Source organism: Ovis aries, chromosome 15 (assembly GCF_016772045.2).
Source record: "Ovis aries strain OAR_USU_Benz2616 breed Rambouillet chromosome 15, ARS-UI_Ramb_v3.0, whole genome shotgun sequence".
NCBI lineage: Eukaryota > Metazoa > Chordata > Mammalia > Artiodactyla > Bovidae > Ovis > Ovis aries.
The window spans coordinates 13,895,956-13,920,793 of NC_056068.1; the positions used below are offsets into that span (position 1 = coordinate 13,895,956).

Below are 24,838 nucleotides of genomic sequence, written 5' to 3' on the forward strand. Positions count from 1 at the left end.
AAGAGTCTTCTCCAGCACCACAATTTGAAAGCATCCAGTTCTTTGACACTCAGCCTTCTTTATGTTCCAACTCTTGCATCCATACATGACTACTGGAAAGACTATAGCTTTGACTATACAGACCTTTGTTGGCAAAGTGATGTCTCTATTTTTTAATATGCTGTCTAGGTTTGTCATAGCTTTTTCCTACCTCAGAGCTGACTCTAATTATTTTTCATGAACTGGTGAGGAGGAGCACCTGCTTCCAGTCCCCCCATCTCTGCCTTTTTCCCCAAAACATGCCTTTTCTAGGTGCCTGATTGAGAGTTACCCCTGAAAGGAATGCTCAACACACGTTTGCTGCCCGAGAGATGGCTTGGCCCAGAGTATGAAGCTCTAGCTCTTCCTGTCTCAACTAAAAGACAGTATAGTGATTGAGAACTGGAGTTCTGGAGTCAGGTAGGCCTGACTTAATATTCCTCAGCTACTTAAAGCTAGTGGTCTCTCAGAGGCAGATTTCTTATCTGTAAAATTAGGATGAAAATACTAGTTCTTGCTCATTGTTCTGTGAGAAGGATGAATTGAAATAAATCACCTAAGCCATGAAGCCAGCTAAGCCATACACATAAGCCACTAAGCGCAGTGCATACGTGCTCATGTTCAGTTGTGTTGGACTCTTTGTGACCCCCTGGACTGTAGCCCCTCAGGCTCCTCTGTCTATGGGATTTCCCAGGCAAGAATACTGGAGTGGGTTGCCATTTCCTTTTCCAGGGGATCTTTCCAACCCAGGGATTGAACCCAGGTCTCCTGCATTGGCAGGCAGATTCTTTACCACTGAGCCACTTGGGAAGCTCCATAAGCACAGTGACTGGCCTGTAACAAACCTTAGTGCATAGTCATTTTAGAATTATTTTGTATCCCTTTGCCTTTGAGGCAGTTGGTGAACTCTGTATCCCCAGGAATTACTAAAGCAAGACCACATACCCAGGTTTTGGACTGGTGGCTTTTTTTTTTCTTTTTTAAGCTCAACAGATAACTAAAGAAAGAGAAGGCAAGTCCACACATGGATTACCTACTGCTTACCACTCATCAGACATCATGGGAGCTGCCTTATCTTTTTAATCTCTTGTAACCTCACACAGTCCAGGTGGGAATGAAAGTTGAATTTTATTGCTCCCATATATCTAGTGTTTCTCCAAGAGCATTCCCTGGACCCATGAGCATTAGAATCCCCTGAGTAGGTATCTGATCTGCAGCCTCAGAGTTTCTGGAGCAAGGCAGATCCTTTGACTTAGTACTTGTATCATTTATCTAAAACTTGAGTTTATATTTTCTTGTATTTGATGTGTAAACATGTCATTTCTTCCTGGTAAGTTCTCCAAAATGAGGACTATGTTTTCTAGTTTTCTTGTAACCCCAACAGTGTACAGCTCAATCTTATACACACAGACCTTTGGGAATTAGTAAAATCTCTGGCTGGGTTTAGCTTTGTGCCCTGCAATGTCCTGACCTGTCAATGCTGAAAGATTGATAGATACCTCAAATCAGAATGGCAGTTCACCAATACTATTTAATATACAACAGTGAGTCTTTGACCAATAACTTCTAATTGTCAGTGGTGGTCTTTTCTTTTAATGTGCTGCAGTTCCTGTCTTATTGATCAGGGAGGAAAATTAACAAATCTGGACATTAACCCTCCAGATTCCTCTACCCATGAAATTCTCCAGGCAAGAATACTGGAATGGGTTGCCATGCCCTCCTCCAGGGGATCTTCCCAACCCAGGGAGTGAATCTGGGTCTCCTGCATTGCATTATCATCTGCATTATCATCTGAGCCACCGGGGAAACAAACCCCTGAAAGGTGAAACCCCTAACAAGTTTCAGTGTTTGTGAAATAGAAACTCACAGGTTCTCCTTATCACAGAAAGCTAGGCCCCTTCTGTCCAAAATGGTTATTCAACATTTAAATACATGAACTGAAATTATTTTTATTGCAGGATCAGCCATGGTAGGGGCTAACTTTAGGGAAAAGGAAGAACTTGTTACTTTATGATGTGTTTGTTCCTGAGCAATTGAGAGGTTTGCCGTATGTTTTTACGATAATTTTCTTTGAGGTTCCATAAACACCTTCTGGAATGTGGAGGTTCCACCATCAGAGTCATATGAGAGCTTTTCCAGTTCCCTAATGTCATTAACCCAGCTGCTTCGGTTGCTGTGACATGCAATTATTTCTCCTACATTTAAAAAGTGATTCTCTGATCTCCAACCCATTAACCTTGTTTGATCTTAACAAGCTGAAAAATGTTTGGAATCTAAGCTTATGATCTTGGCATGACTTTTTTTCTTTTAATTCACAGTAGCTTTCCGCTCCCCCTCCCTTTCTCTTTTTCAGGATCAACACTCTGTGGTAGGCCAGAATGCGGGCCCCAGTCCAAGTCCCAACCCCTGCTCAAATCCAAACACTGGAAGTGGTTACATGAACTCCCAGCAATCACTGTTGAATCAGCAATTGATGGGAAAGAAACAGACTCTACAGAGGCAGATCATGGAGCAGAAACAGCAGCTTCTCCTCCAGCAGCAGATGCTGGCTGATGCGGTAAAATGTCCTCCTAATTCCTACTGTGCATACCTGTTGGCCCAACAGAGGGAATTCATCAGTTTCCATTTCTACTTGCTGCCTTGTATCTGTGTCCCTCTATGGCACAGCAACCAGGGTGCCTTAACTGTAAGAGAGATTAATTCCATACATAAAGAGCTACAGGGCAAAAAAAAAAAAAAAACCACCTTGATTTACCAGGTGCTGGACAGTTGGAATCCACAGCACCTGGGCTGATTAGCCCTGCCCAGCCCAAGAATGTTCAGAACCACCACATGGGCCTTGGAATCAGGAAAAAGAAACTAGTGTTGTTCCACAGTGCCGAGGGGCAGAAAATAGGGACAAAACTTTAATCAACTCAAATCCAAACTGATTTTAGAGATAAAAGAGTTTTCAAAGCAGCTTAAAAGCCAATGTGGAATTCCAAAACTTAAAATTTGGCTTCCAAAATAAAGCATCTCAGAATAGATTTCTTTTTTTTTTTTTTTAAGGAAACTGAAAGTGTATTTCCCACTTTCATTGCATTTAAGTAGCCTTACCTTAAAGGCAAGGTCATTTTCTCCCACCTATCACCTAAGTATGTGCTCATCCCTTCTGTATTCTCAAACTCATACTTTCAACTGATCTAAACCCTTCCTGCCTCCTAAGACCAAAGCCCTTTCTCCAGATTTTCTTCATTCCCTTCAAACTGTTTGGCCAAACTAAAGAAGAAAGAGGAAAATTAACCATCTCCAGGTTGATAGAGCTAAGGTACATAGAAAATAAAATGACAAATTTATCCTCAAGGAGCTTTGCGGTAAGCAGAAACCCAGGTGTAATAAGGGCTATAATTCATTCAGTAAATATTTACTAATTCACAATGGGGCTACAGCCATAAACAAGACAACTCTGTCTTTGTCCTTAAGGAGCTTAGAGCCTTCTGGGGGTGTCAAACAGGCAATTGTAATATATATGATTAAACACTGTGATGTGGGAACTACCAGAAATGGTTTCAGAGAGGAAGTTATAGCTGCTGAAGATCTGAAGGTGAAGAAGGGGATGGAAGGAAGAACAGGGGAGTGTCGAACCAGAAGAACCAGCATATTCAAAGACTCAGGCACGATAAAGTATACAACATATTAGGCTTGCTGAGGGAGGTCATGTATACACAGATAGGGAATGAGGTTAGGAGGCCAGGGATCAGAGACCAGAGGCGTTTGCAAATCAGAATTTGCATTGTCTGAAAAGCAATGAAGAGGACTTCAAAGCATTTTAAACAAGTACTTGATTCAGACTCGATTTGCAGCATACTAAGCACTGGTGGCTCAGAGGTTAAAGCGTCTCCCTGCAAAGTGGGAGACCAGGGTTCAATCCCTGGGTCGGCAAAATCCCCTGGAGAAGGAAATGGCAACCCACTCCAGTATTCTTGCCTGGAGAATCCCATGGACGGAGGAGCCTGGTAGGTTACAGTCCACAGGGTCACAAAGAGTCAGACACGACTGAGCGACTTCACTTTCACTTTCACTTTAAAGCACTTTCCAAGTAGCACTAGTGGTAAAGAACCTGCCTGCCAATTCAGGAGACATGAGAGATGTGGGTTCCATCCCTGGGGTCAGGAACATCCCCTGGAGGAGCGCATGGCAACCCACTCCAGTAGCCTGGAGAATCCCAAGGACAGAGGAACCTGGCAGGCTACGGTCCAAAGGGTCACAAAGAATCAGACACCACTGAAGTAACTTAGCAACAAATAAGTACATGATTCAGATTTGATTTGCATTATAATAAAGGTATAAAGGGCTCCCCAGGTGGTTCAGTGGTAAAGATTCTGCCTGCCAACGAGAGAGACACAGGTTTGATCCCTGGGTTGGGAAAATTCCCTGGAGAAGGAAATGGCAACCCACTCCAGTATTCTTGCCTGGGAAATCCCATGAACAGAGGAGCCTGGTGGGCTGCAGTCTATGGGGTCCCAAAGAGTTGGTTTTTGGGGGGCTTTCCCTGGTGGTTCAGACTGTAAAGAAGCCGCCTACAATGCAGGAGTTACGGATTTGATCCCTGGGTCGGGAGGGTGTCTGGAGACCAAAAGGTATAACCTAATGTGTGTATTCGTTGGTTAGTTTGAGACTGTATTACGAAATATTTAATTTATAATGAAAAGTATGAATCATAATATAACAAACATTTTTTTTAAGACATGAAAAAATGGAATTAATTTTAGAGTCCAGAGCATGTGAGAAGAAATAGTGAGAAATAAATTTGTTTGACTCAAATAAGGAATAGTGAGTAATAAACTTACAGGGGAACTTGAATGCTGCCCTAAGATATAGGGGAACCACTGACCAGATGGCTAAATGACACAACTCATTTCCACCGTAAATCACAGTTTTGAAAACTCCATTCCTCCTACCGCCTCTCTCCCTTTTGATGGTCTTCATAAACAATACAGCTTGGAAACAAGGGCAGTAGATAAGAAAAACAGATAATCTAAGATTGGCTCACTGGGTACACGTTCATCATTGCCATCAACACTACTAATCTGTTGACTTATAGCAGGCAGAGGCTGAATTTCTGGATTTTCAGCTCGCATTAAAAGGCAAGGAGATGTCCCCTGAGGGTTTTGTCCTGGCCCCATCCTAGCTCCCATGGAGCCCCGGTTGAGTCACCACTGGGACAGGTGCAAAGGGCAGGGGCATAAGCTATGGGAGATGAATGGGAATGAGGCTGCTGCTTTTGTGATTTTTATAAGCCATTCACATTTCTTTTTGTTTGGCCACCATTGAGGGTGCTTGTGCTTTTTAGCATATCCAGGAAGAAACCGTCTTTGATGCCACTTTACATTAGCATATGCTTTGTAGTCATTTGCGGTCAGTTGGCAAGGCTAGATAGGCGCCTAAATTGAGACATTTTTCTCATAAAAGCGTATTATCCTTATTCTCTATTATTCTCCCACCAGTGAGACACAAAGAAGAGAGATGAGTAGAACTTGTTAACAATGGGCATCAGAATCACCAACGTGTTTTGTGTACCTACTATGTGCCAGGCACCATGCTGAGTTTTACAGAATTAAAGGATTAATCCTTTCAAGGGGAGTTTGAAGGAGGTCCTAGAATTAGCCACATTTTACATTTTGAGATGGCCAAATTGAAGCAAGACAGATATGGGCCACAGAAGATGATTTCTGTGTTAGCTTTTCGGGTCCAAGATATCAGAATATGAGACACTAGTTGTGAAGTTAAATTTCATGTTGCACAAAAATAATTCACAGGGGTGGCCTGTGGGTTTCCACTTGCTTAGACTGGGGAATCTCTTGCAAACAGAGCTGTCTTCATTCAGTATTGGAGTCTTGCCTTTGCTGCTCTTCACCACAAAGGGAGCACCATGAAGTGACAAGATGTCAGTTCTTTCACAGCCATTTAAGGCCATTTGTGAACAAGTACTTTAAGAAACTCACGTTCCAGAGGTACATATGTGATTCTTTGAACAACCTAAGTAACCCCTCAGGAGAACAAAATACCAATAAGTAGGTTGAATATATCCGAAAATAAACCCAGATTTGAAATCTACTCCTTAATGGAGAACCAAGGGCCTAATTTTCACATGTGTGTGTACATTACTTCTGTTTTCTTGAACAGAAACACCTAATTACATAAGAAAATAGGATGGATGCTTCTGAAAAAGAGAAGACTTCAAAAAGTCCCATGCTTGGCATAAAAATCAAAACTGTCAGCTTGCACAATAGTTTACAGCAGGAATGGTTGAATATTGCCACATTTGGGTTCATGGAACATCTCAAGCTGTTTCTTGAACATTTAGGGTTTGGGCAAAACCAGAAAGAGTTTCACCAACCACTTTTTCCCTTAATTTGTAAACCCATGTTTAAAAGAAATGTAATCCATATGTTTCTGATTCATTTACACTTAGCTCATCAAAATTGTGTTTTATATGAATTACTTGATGCCCCAAATTCCCTCTGAGCCTTTCAAGTCTTTCTCCTTAGAAACAAGAATTTGAATTTGGTTTGTTGTTGTTTTAAAGCCACTTGTTTTCCCTTTATAGTTGATTTATTCAACTTAGAAGGTTTGGAATTTGATGGGAAACAGAAATACATGGTTTAAGTGGGTTCTAAATTAGGTAGTCCACATTTGACTTCCATCTAATTTACCCATCTGTTACAAGGTTTTCTTTTCTATTTATTGATTTTTCTGTAACTATATTGTATCTACTATTGTGAGCAAGAATCCCTTAGAAGACATGGAGTAGTCATCATAATCAACAAGAGTCTGAAATGCACTACTTGGATGTAATCACAAAAACAACAGAATGATCTCTGTTCATTTCCAAGGCAAACCATTCAGTACCACAATAATCCACTGTTTTGCCCCAACCAATAATGTCAAAAAAAGCTGAAGTTGAATGGTTCTATGAAGACCTACAAGACCTTCTAGAACTAACACCCCAAAAAGATGTCCTTTTCATCGTAGGGGACTGGAATGCAAAAGTGGGAAGTCAAGAGATAATTGGAGTAACAGGCAAATTTGGCCTTGGAGTACAAAATGAACAGGGCAAAGGCTAACTGAGTTTTGCCAAGAGAATGTCCCGGTCATAGCAAACACCCTCTTCCAACAACAAAAGAGATGACTCTACACATGGACATCACCAGATGGTCAACACTGAAACCAGATTGATTATATTCTTTGCAGCCAAAGATGAAGAAGCTCTATACAGTCAGCAAAAAAGACTGGGAGCTGACTATGGCTCCAATCATGAACTTCTTATTGCCAAATTCAGCCTTAAATTAAGGAAAGTAGGGAAAACCACTAAACCATTCAGGTGTGACCTAAATCAAATCCCTTACGATTATACAGTGGAAGTGACAGATAGATTCAAGATATTAGATCTGATAGACAGAGTGCCTGAAGAACTGTGGACGGAGGTTCCTGACATTATACAGGAGGCAATGATTAAGACCATCCCCAAGGAAAAGAAATGCAAAAAGGCAAAATGATTGTCTGAGGAGGCCTTACAAATAGTTGTGAAAAGAAGAGAAGCTAAAGGCAAAGGAGAAAATGAAAGATATCTCCATTTGAATGCAGAGTTCCAAAGAATAGCAAGGAGAGATAAGAAAGCCTTCCTCAGTGATCAATGCAAAAAATAGAGGAAAACAATAGAATGGAAAAGACTAGAGATTTCTTCAAGAAAGCCAGAGATTCCAAGGGAACATTTCATGCAAAGATGGGCACAAAAAAGGACAGAAATGGTATGGACCTAACAGAAGCAGAAGATATTAAGAAAAGGTGGCAAGAATACACAGAAGAACTATACAAAAAAGATCTTCATGACCCAGATGACCATGATGGTGTGATCACTCACCTAGAGCCAAATATCCTGGAATGTGAAGTCAAGGGGACCTTAAGAAGCATCACTACGAACAGAGCTAATGGAGGTGATGGGATTCCAGTTGAGCTAAAAGATGATGCTGTGAAAGTGCTGCCCTCAATATGCCAGCAAATTTGGAAAACTCAGCAGTGGCCACAGGACTGAAAAAGGTTTTCATTTCAACTGCAAAGAAAGGCAATGCCAAAGGATGTTCAAACTACCACACAATTGCACTCATCTCACACACTAGCAAAGTAATGCTCAAAATTCTCCAAACTATGCTTCAACAGTATGTAAACCAAGAACTTCCAGATGTTCAAGCTGGATTTAGAAAAGGCGGAGAAACCAGACATCAAATGCCAACATCTGTTGAATCATGGAAAAAGCAAAAGAGTTCCAGAAAAACATCTACTTCTGCTTTATTGATTACGCCAAAGCCTTTGACTGTGTGGATCACAACAAACTATGGAAATTCTTAAAGAGATGGAAAATTCTTAAATACTAGACCACCTTACCTGCCTGAGAAATCTGTATGCAGGACAAGAAGCAACAGTTAGAACTGGACATGGAGCAACAGACTGGCTCCAAATAGGAAAAGGAGTATGTCAAGGCTGTATACTGTCACCCTGCTTATTTAACTTATATGCAGAGTACATCATGAGAAACGCTGGGCTGGAAGAAGCACAAACTGGAATCAAGATTGCCAGGAGAAATATCAATCACCTCAGATATGCAGATGACACCACCCTTATGGCAGAAAGTGAACAGGAAACTCTTGATGAAAGGAAGCCTCTTGATGAAAGTGAAAGTGGAAAGTGAAAAAGTTGGCTTAAAGCTCAACATTCAGAAAACGAAGATTATGGCATCTGGTCCCATCACTTCATGGCAGATAGATGGGGAAACAGTGGAAACAGTGTCAGACTTTATTTTGGGGGGCTCCAAAATCACTGCACATGGTGATCGCAGCCATGAAATTAAAAGATACTTACTCCTTGGAAGAAAAGTTCTGACCAACCTAGATAGCATGTTGAAAAGCAGAGACATTACTTTGCCAATTCCAGTGGTCATGTTATGGATGTGAGAGTTGGACTGTGAAGAAAGCCGAGCACAGAAGAATTGATGCTTTTGAACTGTAGTGTTGGAGAAGACTCTTGAGAGTCCCTTGGACTGCAAGGAGACCCAACCAGTCCATTCTGAAGGAGACTAGCCCTGGGATTTCTTTGAAGGGAATGATGCTGAAGCTGAAACTCCAGTACTTTGGCCACCTCATGTGAAGAGTTGACTCATTAGAAAAGACTCTGATGCTGGGAGGGATTGGAGGCAGGAGGAGAAGGGGAGGACAGAGGATGAGATGGCTGGATGGCATCACTGACTCGGTGGACGTGAGTCTGAGTGAACTCCGGGAGTTGGTGATGGACAGGGAGGCCTGGCATGCTGCGATTCATGGGGTCGCAAAGAGTCGGACACGACTGAGCAACTGAGCTGAACTGAATAGTCTCCCGGCTGCCTAAGGTCACTTGAGAACACAACTTTGCGTCAGTGGCCATGCACAGGAGCTGGAGAAGCCCCACTGGTTAGTTTGTATCTACTGGCTGCCTAGGGCGCAGGCGCAGGAGTTGGACCCGTCTCTCTGATTATTTTGTAGCGTATCTGTGAGTTCTCCTGTGCCGCATTGGGGCGTGTCTGGGGTGGGGTTTAGCAATCAGCTTGCATCCTCTTCGGCTAGGCCACCCCTCAGGCCTATCCTACCTAACACTTCCATTCCTTATTGATTAAGTAGGAATAATCAACCTTATGAAGGGGAAAATGAGATATGCACAGAATGCCTATGTCAGTTATCTGATAGGTTGAAGTGAAGTCGCTCAGTCGTGTCTGACTCTTTGCGACCCCATGGACTCCTCTGTCCATGGGATTTTCCAGGCAAGAGTACTGGAGTGGGTTGCCATTTCCTTCTCCAGGGAATCTTCCCTACCCAGAGATCGAACCTGGGTCTCCCATATTGTGGGCAGATGCTTTATCCTCTAAGCCACCAGGGAAGCTTCTAAGGTTATCTCCTCCTATCTCTCAGGTTGCCAAATTTAGCAAATAAAAACACAGAATACCTGAATGTTCTGCATTTTATCTGACAGTCTTATTCCTGCACCTTCCACACATGGTGGGACCAGAAGTACATAAAGGTAACAAAGTATATCAGGTGTGCTACAAAACAAAACTAGAAATACCCATCTCTGAATTCACAGAAAATCAAAGCTAATTGCAAAGTAAAGAAAATGAGAGTAGTTACTAGACTCAAAACACATGTTGAATGTTGATGAGAGGTAGAAATTAAACTTTTATGAAGGAAATTGAAATCTAAAAGATCAGTCTCTAAATGAGGTCCATGATTCACCACTGACTTGAAAACATGAAAAAAACAAAACCCCTAAGATCCATGATTCTTAACTATGACTGCAAAATTGTTCTTACCTTTTGAATAACAGTGTTTATTCAGAATTTGTTACCTTTCGAATAATAATATTCTTACCTTTTTGAATAACAATCTATACATTTTTATAAGTGAGAAACTAACAATGCAGTTTATTATATTTTCATTTGTGTTTTCTAGGAGAAAATTGCTCCACAAGATCAGATAAACAGACATCTGACAAGGCCACCCCCAGATTATAAAGACCAAAGAAGAAATGCGGGCAACATGCAACCACCTGCTCAGTATTCTGGTAAGTGTTCTTAAAAATTAATAAAAATCCTAACTGTGAAAAGAAGAACACTGTTCAGTGGTTCGTATTCCCTCCTTTCCTCGTTTCATATTTAATTGTAACATCTCTATTAGACTCCTTCTCTAGCTCCCATTTAACTTTCAATCAGGACCAAATTGGACTATTTTTTAGTTCAAGCATCAGTTTTTCCAACTTATTTTTGTTCCTCATTTATGGTTTTCACTGCTCTTGGGATTACCTCTGAGAGTCTAAAAAGCGTAAATATTTTCTAAATGCTAGGTTCAACCATTTTTCTCCCAACAGCGTATTTTGACCCAGACAGTGTAAGATAAGCATGCGTTTCACCCTCACGGTCCCATCTGTAACTTGCATAGAGTCCAATCTTTCTGTCTCCACTTTGGGCTCATCTTCCTAAGACAAATAGCCCTATAACCAAAAAATAATCGAAAAGCAAATTATGTCTTTAGGAAGTATCTCAAAAATACCAAAAGTGGATTACATGTAAAATATAAAGCAAGGAACTTCCCTGGTGGTGCAGTGGTTAAGGCCCCTAGTTCCCAATGCGTGGGGCCCAGGTTTGATCCCTGGTCATTTCAGTTCAGTTGCTCAGTCGTGTCCGACTCTTTGCGACCCCATGAATCACAGCACGCCAGGCCTCCCTGTTCACCAACTCCCGGAATTCACTCAGACTCACGTCCATCGAGTCAGTGATGCCATCCAGCCATCTCATCCTCGGTCGTCCCTTCTCCTCCTGCCCCCAACCCCTCCCAGCATCAGAGTCTTTTCCAGTGAGTCAACTCTTCACATGAGGTGGCCAAAGTACTGGAGTTTCAGCATTAGCACCATTTTTTCCAAAAAAAATCCCAGGGCTGATCTCCTTCAGAATGGACTGGTTGGATCTCCTTGCAGTCCAAGGGACTCTCAAGAGTCTTCTCCAACACCACAGTTCAAAAGCATCAATTCTTCTGCGCTCAGCTTTCTTCACACATGACCACTGGAAAAACCATAGCCTTGACTAGATGGACATTTGTTGGCAAAATAATGTCTCTGCTTTTCAACATGCTATCTAGGTTGGTCAGAAATTTTCTTCCAAGGAGTAATAATCTTTTAGTTTCATGGCTGCAATCACCATGTGCAGTGATTTTGGAGCCCAAGAAAATAAAGTCTGACACTGTTTCCCCATCTATTTCCCATGAGGTGATGGGACCAGATGCCATGATCTTTGTTTTCTGAATGTTGAGCTTTAAGCCAACTTTTTCACTCTCCTCTTTCACTTTCATCAAGAGGCTTTTTAGTTCCTCTTCGCTTTCTGCCATAAGGGTGGTGTCATCTGCATATCTGAGGTTATTGATATCTCTCCCAGCAATCTTGATTCCAGCTTGTGCTTCTTCTAGCCCAGTGTTTTTCATGAGGTACTCTGCATATAAGTTAAATAAGCAAGGTTTCTTGGTCTCATCGCAGCACTGTTTATAATAGCCAGGACATGGAAGCAACCTACATGTCCGTCAGCAGATAAATGAATAAGAAAGCTGTGGTACATATACACAATGGAGTATTACTCAGCCATTAAAAAGAATACATTTGAATCCATTCTAATGAGGTGGATGAAACTGGAGCTGATTATACAGAGTGAAGTAAGCCAGAAAGAAAAACACCGATACAGTATACTAACACATATATATGGAATTTAGAACGATGGTAACGATAACCCTGTATGCGAGACAGCAAAAGAGACACAGATGTATAGAACAGTCTTTTGGACTCTGTGGGAGAGGGAGAGGGTGGGATGATTTGGGAGAATGGCACTGAAACATGTATAATGTCATATAAGAAATGAATCACCAGTCTAGGTTCGATGCAGGATACAGGATGCTTGGGGCTGGTGCACTGGGATGACCCAGAGAGATGGTATGGGGAGGGAGGTGGGAGAGGAGTTCATGATTGGGAACACATGTACACCAGTGGTGGATTCGTGTTGATGTATGGCAAAACCAATATTACTAAACCAATATTACTAAAGTAAAATAAAGTAAAATTAAAAAAAAATTTAAATAAGCAGGGTGACAATATACAGCCTTGACGTGCTCCTTTTCCTATTTGGAGCCAGTCTGTTGTTCCATGTCCAGTTCTAACTGTTGCTTCCTGACCTGCATGTAGGTTTCTCAAGAGGCAGGTCAGGTGGTCTGGTATTCCCATCTCTTTCAGAATTTTCCGCAGTTTATTGTGATCCACACAGTCAAAGGCTTTGGCATAGTCAATAAAGCAGAAATAGATGTTTTTCTGGAACTCTCTTGCTTTTTCCGTGATCCAGCGGATGTTGGCAATTTGATCTCTGGTTCCTCTGCCTTTTCTAAAACCAGCTTGAACATCAGGGAGTTCACAGTTCACGAACTGCTGAAGCCTGGCTTGGAGAATTTTGAGCATTAGTTTACTAGCATGTAAGATGAGTGCAATTGTGCGGTAGTTTGAGCATTCTTTGGCATTGCCTTTCTTTGGGACTGGAATGAAAACTGACCTTTTCCAGTCCTGTGGCCACTGCTGAGTTTTCCAAATTTGCTGGCATATTGAGTGCAGCACTTTCACAGCATCATCTTTTAGGATTTGAAATAACTCCACTGGAATTCCATCACCTCCACTAGCTTTGTGCGTAGTGATGCTTTCTAAGGCCCACTTGACTTCACATTCCAAGATGTCTGGCTCTAGGTGAGTGATCACATCATTGTGATTATCTTGGTCGTGAAGATCTTTTTTGTACAGTTCTTCCATGTATTCTTGCCACCTCTTCTTAATATCTTCTGCTTCTGTTAGGTCCATACCATTTCTGTCCTTTATCGAGCCCATCTTTGCATGAAATGCTCCCTTGGTATCTCTAATTTTCTTGAAGAGATCTCTAGTCTTTCCCATTCTATTGTTTTCCTCTATTTCTTTGCACTGATCGCTGAGGAAGGCTTTCTTATCTCTTCTTGCTATTCTTTGGAACTTTGCATTCAGATGCTTATATCTTTCCTTTTCTCTTTTGCTTTTCGCTTCTCTTGTTTTCCAGCTATTTGTAAGGCCTCCTCAGACAGCCATTTTGCTTTTTTGCATTTCTTTTCCATGGGGATGGTCTTGATCCCTGTCTCCTGTACAATGTCATGATCCTCCGTCCATAGGTCATCAGGCACTCTATCTATCAGATCCAGTCCCTTAAATCTATTTCTTATTTCCACTGTATAATCATAAGGGATTTGATTTAGGTCATACCTGAATGGTCTAGTGGTTTTCCCTACTTTCTTCAATTTAAGTCTGAATTTGGCAATAAGGAGTTCATGATCTGAGCCACAGTCAGCTCCTGGTCTCGTTTTTGTTGACAGTATAGAGCTTCTCCATCTTTGGCTGCAAAGAATATAATCAATCTGATTTCAGTGTTGACCATCTGGTGATGTCCATGTGTAGAGTCTTCTCTTGTGTTGTTGGAAGAGGGTGTTTGCTATAACCAGTGCATTTTCTTGGCAAAACTCTATTAGTCTTTGCCCTGCTTCATTCTGTATTCCAAGGCCTAATTTGACTGTTACTCCAGGTGTTTCTTGACTTCCTACTTTTGCATTCCAGTCCCCTAAGATGAAAAGGATATCTTTTTTTGGGTGTTAGTTCTAAAAGGTCTTGTGGGTCTTCATAAAACCATTCAACTTAAGCTTCTTCAGCATTACTGATTGGGGCATAGACTTGGATTACTGTGATATTGAATGGTTTGCCTTGGAAACGAACAGAGATCATTCTGTCGTTTTTGAGATTGCATCCAAGCACTGCATTTCAGACTCTTGTTGACCATGATGGCAACTCCATTTTTTCTAAGGGATTCCTGCCCGCAGTAGTAGATATAATAGTCATCTCTGTTAAATTCACCCATTCCAGTCCATTTTAGTTCGCTGATTCCTAGAATGTCGACGTTCACCCTTGCCATCTCCTGTTTGACCACTTCCAATTTGCCTTGATTCATGGACCTGACATTCCAGATTCCTATGCAATACTGCTCTTTACAGCATCGGACCTTGCTTCTATCACCAGTCACATCCACAACTAAGTGTTGGTTTTGCTTTGGCTCCATCCCTTCATTCTTTCTGGAGTTATTTCTCCACTGATCTCCAGTAGCATATTGGGCACCTAATGACCTGGGGAGTTCCTCTTTCAGTATCCTATCATTTTGCCTTTTCATACTGTTCATGGGGTTCTCAAAGCAAGACTACTGAAGTGGTTTGCCATTCCATTCTGTCAGACCTCTCCACCATGACCTGCCCATCTTGGGTGGCCCCATGGGCGTGGCTTAGTTTCATTGAGTTAGACAAGGCTGTGGTCCTAGTATGATTAGATTGACTAGTTTTCTGTGATTATGGTTTCAGTGTGTCTGCCCTCTGATGCTCTCTTACAACACCTACCGTCTTCCTTGGGTTTCTCTTACTTTGGACATGGGGTATCTCTTCACGGCTGCTCCAGCAAAGTGCAGCCGCTGCTCCTTACCTTGGACGAGGGGAATTAAAATCCCACATGTCTCAATGAGGAATTGGCCTGCTGCAACTAAAATTTAGTGCAGCCAAATATATATATATATGTATATATAAAGCTATGTATATAACATTCAGAAAACTAATATCATGGCATCTGGTCCCGTCACTTCATGGGAAATAGATGGGAAACAGTGTCAGATTTCATTTTGGGGGGCTCCAAATCACTGCAGATGGTGACTGCAGCCATGAAATTAAAAGACACATACTCCTTGGAAGGAAAGTTATGACCAACCTAGATAGCATATTCAAAAACAGAGACATTACTTTGCCAACTAAGGCCCGTCTAGTCAAGGCTATGGTTTTTCCAGTGGTCGTGTATGGATGTAAGAGTTGGACTGTGGAGAAAGCTGAGCACCGAAGAATTGATTCTTTTGAACTGTGGTATTGGAGAAGACTCTTGAGGGTCCCTTGGACTGCAAGGCGATCCAACAAGTCCATTCTAAAGGAGATCAGTCCTGGGTGTTCATTGGAAGAACTGATGCTAAAGGCTGAGACTCCAATACTTTGGCCACCTCATGTGAAGATTTTATGCATTGGAAAAGACTCTGATGCTGGGAGGGATTGAGGGCAGGAGGAGAAGGGGAAGACAGAGGGTGAGATGGCTGGATGGCATCACTGACTCAATGGACATGAGTTTGAGTGAACTCCGGGAGTTAGTGATGGACAGGGAGGCCTGGCGTGCTGTGATTCATGGGGTCACAAAGAGTCAGATACGACTGAACAACTGAACTGAACTGATGTATATATAAAGCAAAACTTCTGAATGGATCTCCCAATATAACATAGATGACAGACACTACCCCTGAAATCTCTCTCCTTCCACTCCCTGAACTCTAAAAAACCTCTCTCAAACCTAGCCTGTGCGGCCCCTGCCTTCTCCTAGTCAACATCTATTCCAGTCTTTCCTGTCCAGAACTCTGGACCTTCTCATGTAAATTAAGCTTGTCCTCGAGTGTCCCAGATTCTCTCTGCTTTACCTGTTATCTTCATCTGTCCAGGAAACCATAAAGGAGATGTTCTGAAGAGGGAGGGGCTGTGAATATTTCTGTTCACTACTATTTTCTGATCCTGTTAAGTGTAGTAATGAATATGTTGTTCTACTTTATTTAAACTCCCTTCAAATGCACCAGATTGCCTCCTTCCACTGAAGTTAGGAATGGGATATATGTATTCCATTCTCTAAGATTGCTTTGCCTCAGGGGAAAAACAAGATTCTCTGTTTGAGTCTGTCCTTAAGGAGGTTGAATGACAAGATGGGTTTTATTTGGAATATGGCTTCTTATACCACAGCTTTCTTTGCCCACCAGTGGGCTTGGGGTAAGCTAAGCGCACTTTGAAATATTATGTCTCATTCAAAGTGGATGTTTGGGCTTTTCTTTTCCCAGCCATATGAGATTCCCAGCAAGAGCAGGGAGAGGCTGGCTGGTGGCTCTATGGTGTTGTCAGGGGTCCAGGCTTCTTTGTTTTCTATTCCGCCTTCTTGAGCGTGTAGCTTCCATTGTAAGGGTTGCCTGGTGGCCACCTCATCGCCCAGCTTCGTGTCCATATTCCAGGTAGAAAGATGAAAGAAGGGAAAAGGTAAAATGGCCTTCCAAATGCATCAGATTCCCTTTTCAAAGTAGGTTTTTTGGGATACTCAGCTAGTAACTTCTGCCTTTAGCCAGAATTTATTCACATGGATCCCCCCACCCCTACCCCATCAGCAAAGAAGACTGGCAAATTGTGGCTTTTCAGCTGGGCACATTGCTGCAAAATGAAGGCTGTGTTTCTAAGGAAGACATGGAGGTTGGTTATTTAGACCCCTAAGTCTCTTCCACAGTGTATATGGGCATTTGATAAGGGAGGCATCCTTAGCATCTAGCTGCTAACTCCCAGATGAGTAAGAATCACTGTGCTCGAGTGCTGTCTTTCCCATGTCTTCTAAGAATGAAATAAACATCAAGCACAACACAAACTCTTTTAACATTCTTTATTTCAATCTCAGGACAATAATAGTCATTTCGGCCAGATGTTAATCTTAGAAATGCTGTATGAAAAGCACCTAGAACAATTTCTACCACATATCAGGAGCTTCTAAATAGTAACTGTGATTAATATTTTGTGATCTTTATGGAAATTCTCTCTTTTCTGATGGTTTAAAAATATAGCTTTCAAGAGGGATAGGATGGGGGAGTGGGAGGGAGGCTTGATTCATGTTGTACAGCAGAAACTAAGACAACATTGTAAAGCACTTATACACCAATTTAAAAGATACTTTGAATGATAAATAATTAATAAATTTTAATAAATGTGTATGCACACACTGTAAAGCACTTATACTCCCATTTAAAAAATACTTTGAATGATAAATAAATGAATAATTTTAAGAGTGTAAAGTAACCTAAAGGGTACAAATTTTGAAAAGAAAAAAAATCGACTTAATAACACCAACCAAAAAAGTATCAACTTTTGAAAGATGTCCTCTTAATACAGCATGTTCACTCTATTACCATCACCAGCCTAGACTTTGCTCTTACAGGCTATCACCTTTGGAAAGCTGAATTTAGTTGAATTTTTGAAAACTTGATTCTATGCTAATGTCACCGCAGATGTTTGCTGCTTAAGTGACCCTAACAATGAATGTTTTGGAAAAAATAAAAAATGAAAAAACCACAGCTCTACTCACATTTTTAAAATAGGGGGCATCTACAGGAGTGATTTTTAAAGGCTCTAAAGTGTTTCCATAGCATTTCTATAATGGAAATTGCCTTTTCATGAAACCTCCAGATACCAAGATGATATTGCTTAATGTCATTAGCAGCCTGTGAACTCTGAGTTATTGTCCAAGTATCTCCTATCTGACTCTGATCCCTCTTCATTAAACACTGCCCTGCAAACACACACAGGGCCCTGTGCTAAACCTGGAGAGACAAGGAGACACAAGAGACTGCTCCTGCTTTAAGAGGAATGTAGTCTAGCAGCAGGGATTTTTAATCTAACAGCAATAACTTCTGTCTTTCAAGGTGTATACCCTGCTAGCTGTCCTCAAGCAGTAGGGGATGGCCTCGGGTTATAATTGCAGCCATTCCCTTCTCACACACTGCTATTCTGATTTTCATATGTGTCTAATTATCTGTTTCTCAGCATCTCTGATTTCCAAGTTATAGCTTTGTTTCACTGTCTCATTCATTCACTCAATAATTATTAATTGAATGCACCTTCCACTACAGTTAGAGAATATGATAGTGAACAAAACAGGCAAAAATTCTTTCTCTCATGGAACTTATCATCTAGCAGGCACTTTTATTTACCTTTCTGGCATTCCATTTTTACCTCTCAAGATGTCTTTCTCGTGATGCTTTTAACCTCCTCAAGCCAGGAAGATTTCAGTGTATTGACCAATCACTACCTGATAGGTGGAGCCTCCCTATTTAGCAGGCTGTGATTGAACAGTCCCACATTCAATCACTTATTAACAGGCATCAATGTAGCCTCAACGGCAGCTCCGTGGATTTCCCAGTACAGAAGCTAAATGCTAAGTAGAACTTGAAAGAGCAAACGCCGCTTGAGAGAGGAGGCTGCAATATCAGGGAAAGCTTAGCGAAGGAGCCTAGGCCTTGGCCTGAGCCTTTGAAGAAAAGATAGGGCTTGGTGAAGTAAGAAGGGCATCATGTGAGAAGGAAATGGCATGAGTGGAGGTAGCTCATGGTGTGTGGGTAACAATCCCATGAAAACTATAGCTCCTAGAGCAGACTACTCTCTATGGAAATAATCACTGGAGCAGAGATTACACTGAATTCCAAAAGTTTGAAGAGATGGGAATTTACCCATCTTGTGGCAAATTCTTGAGCGGGGATGATAAAGATGAAAACTGGACATGATTTTCAAGGCCATTGATTTGGACCATTGGTCTAGTAGCCATGTGTAAGATACATCCACATGTCCTAATCTGGACCCTGGGGTAACCAGTAGCATGGATTTTACGACAGCTGGGAAGTCAAAGTTGTAGTCTTTGGTCTTGAAACATAGTAAAGGTAATTCAAAATGGAAGATTGCCTATCATTCCTCAGTGTTTCCAGAAGGAGAGTAAAGCCTAAAAAATAGAACCTTTCTATTTCAGTCTTTTTTCTATCATGTGTAAACTCTTGACCAAGGGATAACTTAGGGTGATACTGAAAGGTTGTTGTTGAATTACGACGCCGGGACTCTTGGCCCTCGGAGGAGAAGAATTCAATCTGGGGCCAGAGACGAGGCTTGATCACTCAGAGCTTTTGTGTAATAAAGTTTTATTAAAGTATAAAGGAGATAGAGAAAGCTTCTGACATAGGCATCAGAAGGGGGCAGAAAGAGTACCCTCCTGCTAGTCTTTAGCTGGATGTTATATAGTCACCAGCAGTCTGTTAATGAAAGAAAGGAATGTCTCAAAACTTAGAATGGCACCAGGCCCCTCACCCATAAGATGCTTTTTGGGACAGTCTTGGCTCCAAATGGTTTATCTTGGGCCATAAAATGATTAACTTGAATCTTGAAGAAGGGCAGATCACCATACAAATAGTTTCATGTACATAGATTAGAGGAACAATATCAGAGTATAACATACTGGTTTATCAAGTAGGTTCTGAGCCCAAAAGGCGGAACCAACTTGAAGACAGAGTTTGGGGTAAATGCATAGTACATTAGAATAGCTTAAGATAAACATTTCCATAAGAAAAAGGCATTGGTTAACTTCAGGTGAAACCAGGTATCATTATGGCAACACAGAATTTTAAGAGAAACCTCCTTTTAAATTTGTATAGAGAAGGAAAAAATATCGCTAGTTTGTTTCCTCCTGCTGCTTAAGAGAGATAAAATGTCTGACACTTGCAGCCTATTTCCTCCATTTGGAGACCCCTGGCCTTCCTGCCTGTTACCCTCTCAATACTTCCCCCAAAAAGCTGTCTTATTCCTTTTATGTAATATGCTGTGACGATTATTTCTCTTACTTTGTTCTTACACCCAGAGGCAGTCTCAGAGCTGATAAGCTATTGTCAACTGCTGTAAGAGAGGAGATATTATGCTGTTATGAACTAACATAATTATCTTCTTTTTCTTAGGTGGCTCATCAACAGTGAGTTTAAACTCTAACCAGGCTTTGGCAAACCCAGTTTCAACGCACACCATCTTAACTCCAAATTCCAGCCTCATGTCTACTTCTCATGGGACACGGATGCCGTCCTTACCCACAGCCGTTCAGAACATAGGGATATACGGGAACCTGCCTTGCAGTCAACCCAGCACATACAGCGTCAGTTCAGGAATGAATCAACTGACCCAACCAAGAAACCCAAACCAACTGATAGCAAATCAAAACAACCCTCTGATGCCACGGCCACCCACTTTAGGGCCCAGTAATAATAATAATAATAACGTGGCCACTTTTGGAGCTGGATCTGTTGGCAATTCGCAACAATTAAGACCAAATTTAACCCACAGCATGGCCAGCATGCCAGCACAGAGAACGTCGAATGTTATGATCACATCCAACACAGCAGCGCCAAACTGGGCCTCTCAAGAGGCAACAGCCAAACAACAGGAGGCGCTGAAGTCTACAGGAGTGCGCTTCCCCACGGGCACGACTACAGCCTACGCTCCAAACCAGTCACTGCAACAGGCGGTAGGTAGCCAGCAGTTTTCCCAGAGAGCAGTGGCTCCTTCTAATCAGTTAACACCAGCAGTGCAAATGAGACCCATGAACCAAATAAGCCAGACACTAAGTGGACAAAACATGGGTCCGCTCCGAAGTCTGAATCTCAGACCAAATCAGCTAAGCACACAGCTTTTGCCGACTATGAACCAGGCAGGGACAGGGCTGAGCCAGTCAAGGACAGTCAGCCAGCCACCCTCCCTGGCAGCCGGCAGTTTTCCTTCACCCAACCAAAGTTCCAGGGCTTTTCAAGGAACTGACCATGGCAACGACTTAGCTTTTGACTTTCTCAACCAGCAGACTGATAACATGGGCCCTGCCCTAAACAGTGATGCTGATTTCATCGATTCTTTATTGAAGACAGAGCCTGGTAATGATGACTGGATGAAAGACATCAATCTTGATGAAATCTTGGGGAACAACTCCTAGAAGAGAAGAGGGAGACAGTTCACAAACTCCAAGCACTAGAAGGCAGTATTTTACAAGGACTTTGGAAAGGCCAAACTGTTGACTTTTAGTTGGACTCTAGGAAGATACCTTGGCTTAAAAATGGAAAGCAGAAAGTTAACTGTAGTGGTGAACGTTTTGATCCAAATGCTTGTTTTAAATTTCAAACCTGGAGGTAAAACATTGGGATCACCTTTGCCTGTCTAAACTCCAGGACAGTATCCAGTTTATCCAAACAGAACGGTGATGTTGATGTACAATTAGTTGTGTAAAATAGGCTTCCCAAGCTCCTTTTCTCCCTGAAAGAAAAGTAATAGACTTGTAGCTTGTTTAAACCCCATGTCATGCAGAGGTACTAGTTCCAAGCAACAAGCAACAAATTCCTTAATCTGCTCCAACAGATGTATATGTGGTTTAACCTCGCCACTCCATCTTTTCATTTAGGTTTCTTAAAACTTCCGGGGTAGGTTGAAATGTTATAGATTTATTTGGAGTAACCAGTGTCCGAAGTAAGGGAAAAGTGGAGAACACAGAGAATATCCAGTGGACTCTAGAATTTCTTCCCCAGACTCATCCCTCATTTTTTCAGTTTTCCCACCTATCCTGTACTTCAGCAAGATGCTGTGTCTAGTGAGGAACAGGAACACAGAGCTGGTCAACTTTTTTCCACAACTGATTTCCGAACCCAGTTTCTGAATCTTAAGCTTCAGTTATGGTCTGTCCTAATCATACTGAAATATTAGGGCACACCAGTCTGCATCAGATTTCACTGTTTAAAAGAGAAAACACTCCATTAAGCATTGCTTTAAAGGAGATGTATTAGCCACAAATAACCTGAAGTGTTGCTTATTGTTGATGATGCCTGCTGGTTAGTGTTCCCGCTGAGTGAAACTGAACCTGGCCTGCTCTGCTTATTTTGATGGTCAGAGACTGATTTGTAAGAAAAGGAAGTTTGGAGACCAAAACAGAAATTATAAAGTGTCCTGTTTTGGTTAAAGATAAGAAGCAAAAGGTCAGACCCAGGGATGGTGGGTACATATCTATTTCATAGGGGCTGAAGGAAAGTGTAATTGAGACAAAAAAAAAAAAAACAAAAAACACAACAATCTGGCCTTATTTAGACACATTATTTGGGTGAAAAACTAAATAGAATGTGATCCGTCAGTAGCAGTCTGCTCATTCTGTTGTCCCTGATGTGATGAATCATTGCCACATGCTAGATGGGCCCTTCATATCCAGGTTTTCTCCCTCAGGGCAGAGCACTGTTTCAGAGAAAGAGTTCCTGCTGAATTGTAACAGATCAGCTGTAAAATGGGGAAGATGTATGCTGATTTGGGATGTATGCAAAATATTACTATCATTTTCCTCATTACAGAGGAACACAGGTTATCTTTAGCCTGTTTAGTTATACACTCACGTATTCAAGTATCAAAAGATATTTAACTGAAATCATTTAATAACTCTTTAGATACTTGTTCTAGAAAGAATACATTTTGAAAGTTCTGCAAAGCCCTCTTGTGATCTTTAAAATGTCTAGAAGCACTCTCTTTCTTTTACACAATACCAACATCACTGGCTCAGAATCTTTTCTGTGCTAGGTTGTAAATATAAATAAATTACTTGTTTTGTAAACTTTTGTAAAGAATATTTTGGTAGAAATACTTAAAGCATATTCTTTGGGTTATATTTATACATATGTGAAATAAATATACTATCAAAAGGTTATATTTTATACAAAAAGTAAATTGTTACCTTTTGTATGCTAATATACAAAGTTTTGTATAATATGATGGTTTATTTTTAGCTCTTACTCTTCACCCTAGATGGTTAAGTGGGAACTTTTGAAAACTATCAAGAGGCTTGTTAGACAAATTTATATTCTGAAACCTCAATAAGAAAGCATTCCAGGTTTCAACTCTTTCCTTTTTTTCCCTGCTCCCAAATCCTTTTTTAATCCCACAGTTCTTGTGTCTTGTTTGATTATTCTGCTGCGCACAGTGTATTGGTCCTTGTTGCATGTGGTCTACTGTGTCTTTTCCCATTTTTATAAAACAGTGTTTCTCCATGCAAAAAAGTAAGGAAGAATTATGTACATATGAACACTTTTGTTTTATGGCTCCTCCATGTTACTGTATATATATCTGCCAGCATGTCCCAGTTACACTCCTGTGATTCAGCTTATTTTTACCCTAACATAAATAGTATGTTTTTGTAGTAGATATCAAATTTAAGAGATAAAGCAATCAGAATGTTTGGATTTTCTTCTATCTTAATGTGAATTTCATAATTAATGTCTATTTATTCAGCTATTCATTAAAATACAGGATTCTTTGGAAAAAAAAAATGGTGTAGTCTATAGTTTCTGTTTGTTGGCAGCCTATTACCAAAGATGATGTAAGCTGAGATAATGATTCGATAGACATTTGCAGCCAAAACTTCAGGATTTACAACTTAAAAGCTATGGGAATGCAATCTCCCTTTTATAGAAATACCAGACTTCTTAATTGTTGGCACTGCTTATCATTCTGACACAGTATCCATGAGGTAGAAGTAATTTTTCCTTTTTTTTTTTAAATTCAGAGACTAGAAAGTAATTTAAGCAAATAGTTCATTCTTGGCTTTGTGTTAAGCCCAATGAAGACAGATAACTCTGTTCTAAGTGAATGCACTAATATTACTTGCATTACTGTAACTGTACCCATAACTGTAAAGCTTTCAACTTGTAAGACAAGTATTTTGTATCGTGTATAATTTCATGTGTTAAAAAAAATAGCTTAAAAAATTCCGCATTGGTTCTCTTGTATGAACTCATGTTTCAGTCATCAACAATACTGTTGCAGTATCACAGACAGTTCTGATGGGCACATTGATTCTTTGGGAAGCTTCTACTACTAGTGAAGTGCTGACTTGTCTCATTTCAACATTCTTTATTTCACTTAGAAAGTTTGTATTAAGATTTCACATGCACAACAGCTACCAAATGCTGGAGAAACATCACCTAATTCTCAGGCACGGTAAACCCTTGCCTGGCCTGCCGTGTGGCATTTGGTCAGCCAGGCTCACTGAACACCGAAAAAGGTAAACACAGCCTCACTGAGCATATTTACACAGTCCTTCTTGGGAGTCAAGGAGATTGAGAGAAAGATGGGCCTTTGCAAATTTTCTTGCTCAACTGTTGAAATATGTTGTTGGGGTTCCTTTGTCCCTCCACCCTCTGCCAAAAAAAGATGTGTTACGTTATCCTTTTTATTAGCATTATTAATGGAGCAATAATAAAATTGATATTTTATGTCCAATGCCTGTCCAATGACTCTAGAAGGTTGTAAACAAATAAAATCAGCATCAAAGAGAAAGATACATACTGTATTCTAACACATATATATGGAATCTAGAAAAATGGTACTGAAGAATTTATTCACAGGGCAACAGTGGAGAAACAGACATAGAGAATAGCCTTATGGTCATGGGGAGAGGGGAGGAGAGAGTGAGATGTATGGAAAGAGTAACATGGAAACACATTACCATATATAAAACAGATAAC

The 24,838-nt window shown here is 41.0% G+C and overlaps 1 protein-coding gene across 3 annotated transcripts in view; it reads left to right on the forward strand.

Annotated features, from left to right (window-relative positions):
* The window catches only part of MAML2 (mastermind like transcriptional coactivator 2), a 407,963-nt gene extending 383,370 nt beyond the window's left edge, over positions 1-24,593 (forward strand). For all 3 annotated transcript variants that reach the window (XM_015100757.4, XM_060399669.1, XM_060399670.1), the window contains 3 exons: positions 2,372-2,575; positions 10,533-10,644; positions 20,261-24,593. In XM_015100757.4, coding sequence (XP_014956243.3) covers positions 2,372-2,575; positions 10,533-10,644; positions 20,261-21,279 — 1,335 coding nt within the window. In that variant the 3' untranslated portion in view covers positions 21,280-24,593. The remainder of the gene's footprint in view (positions 1-2,371; positions 2,576-10,532; positions 10,645-20,260) is intronic.
* The last annotated feature ends 245 nt before the right edge of the window (positions 24,594-24,838 follow it).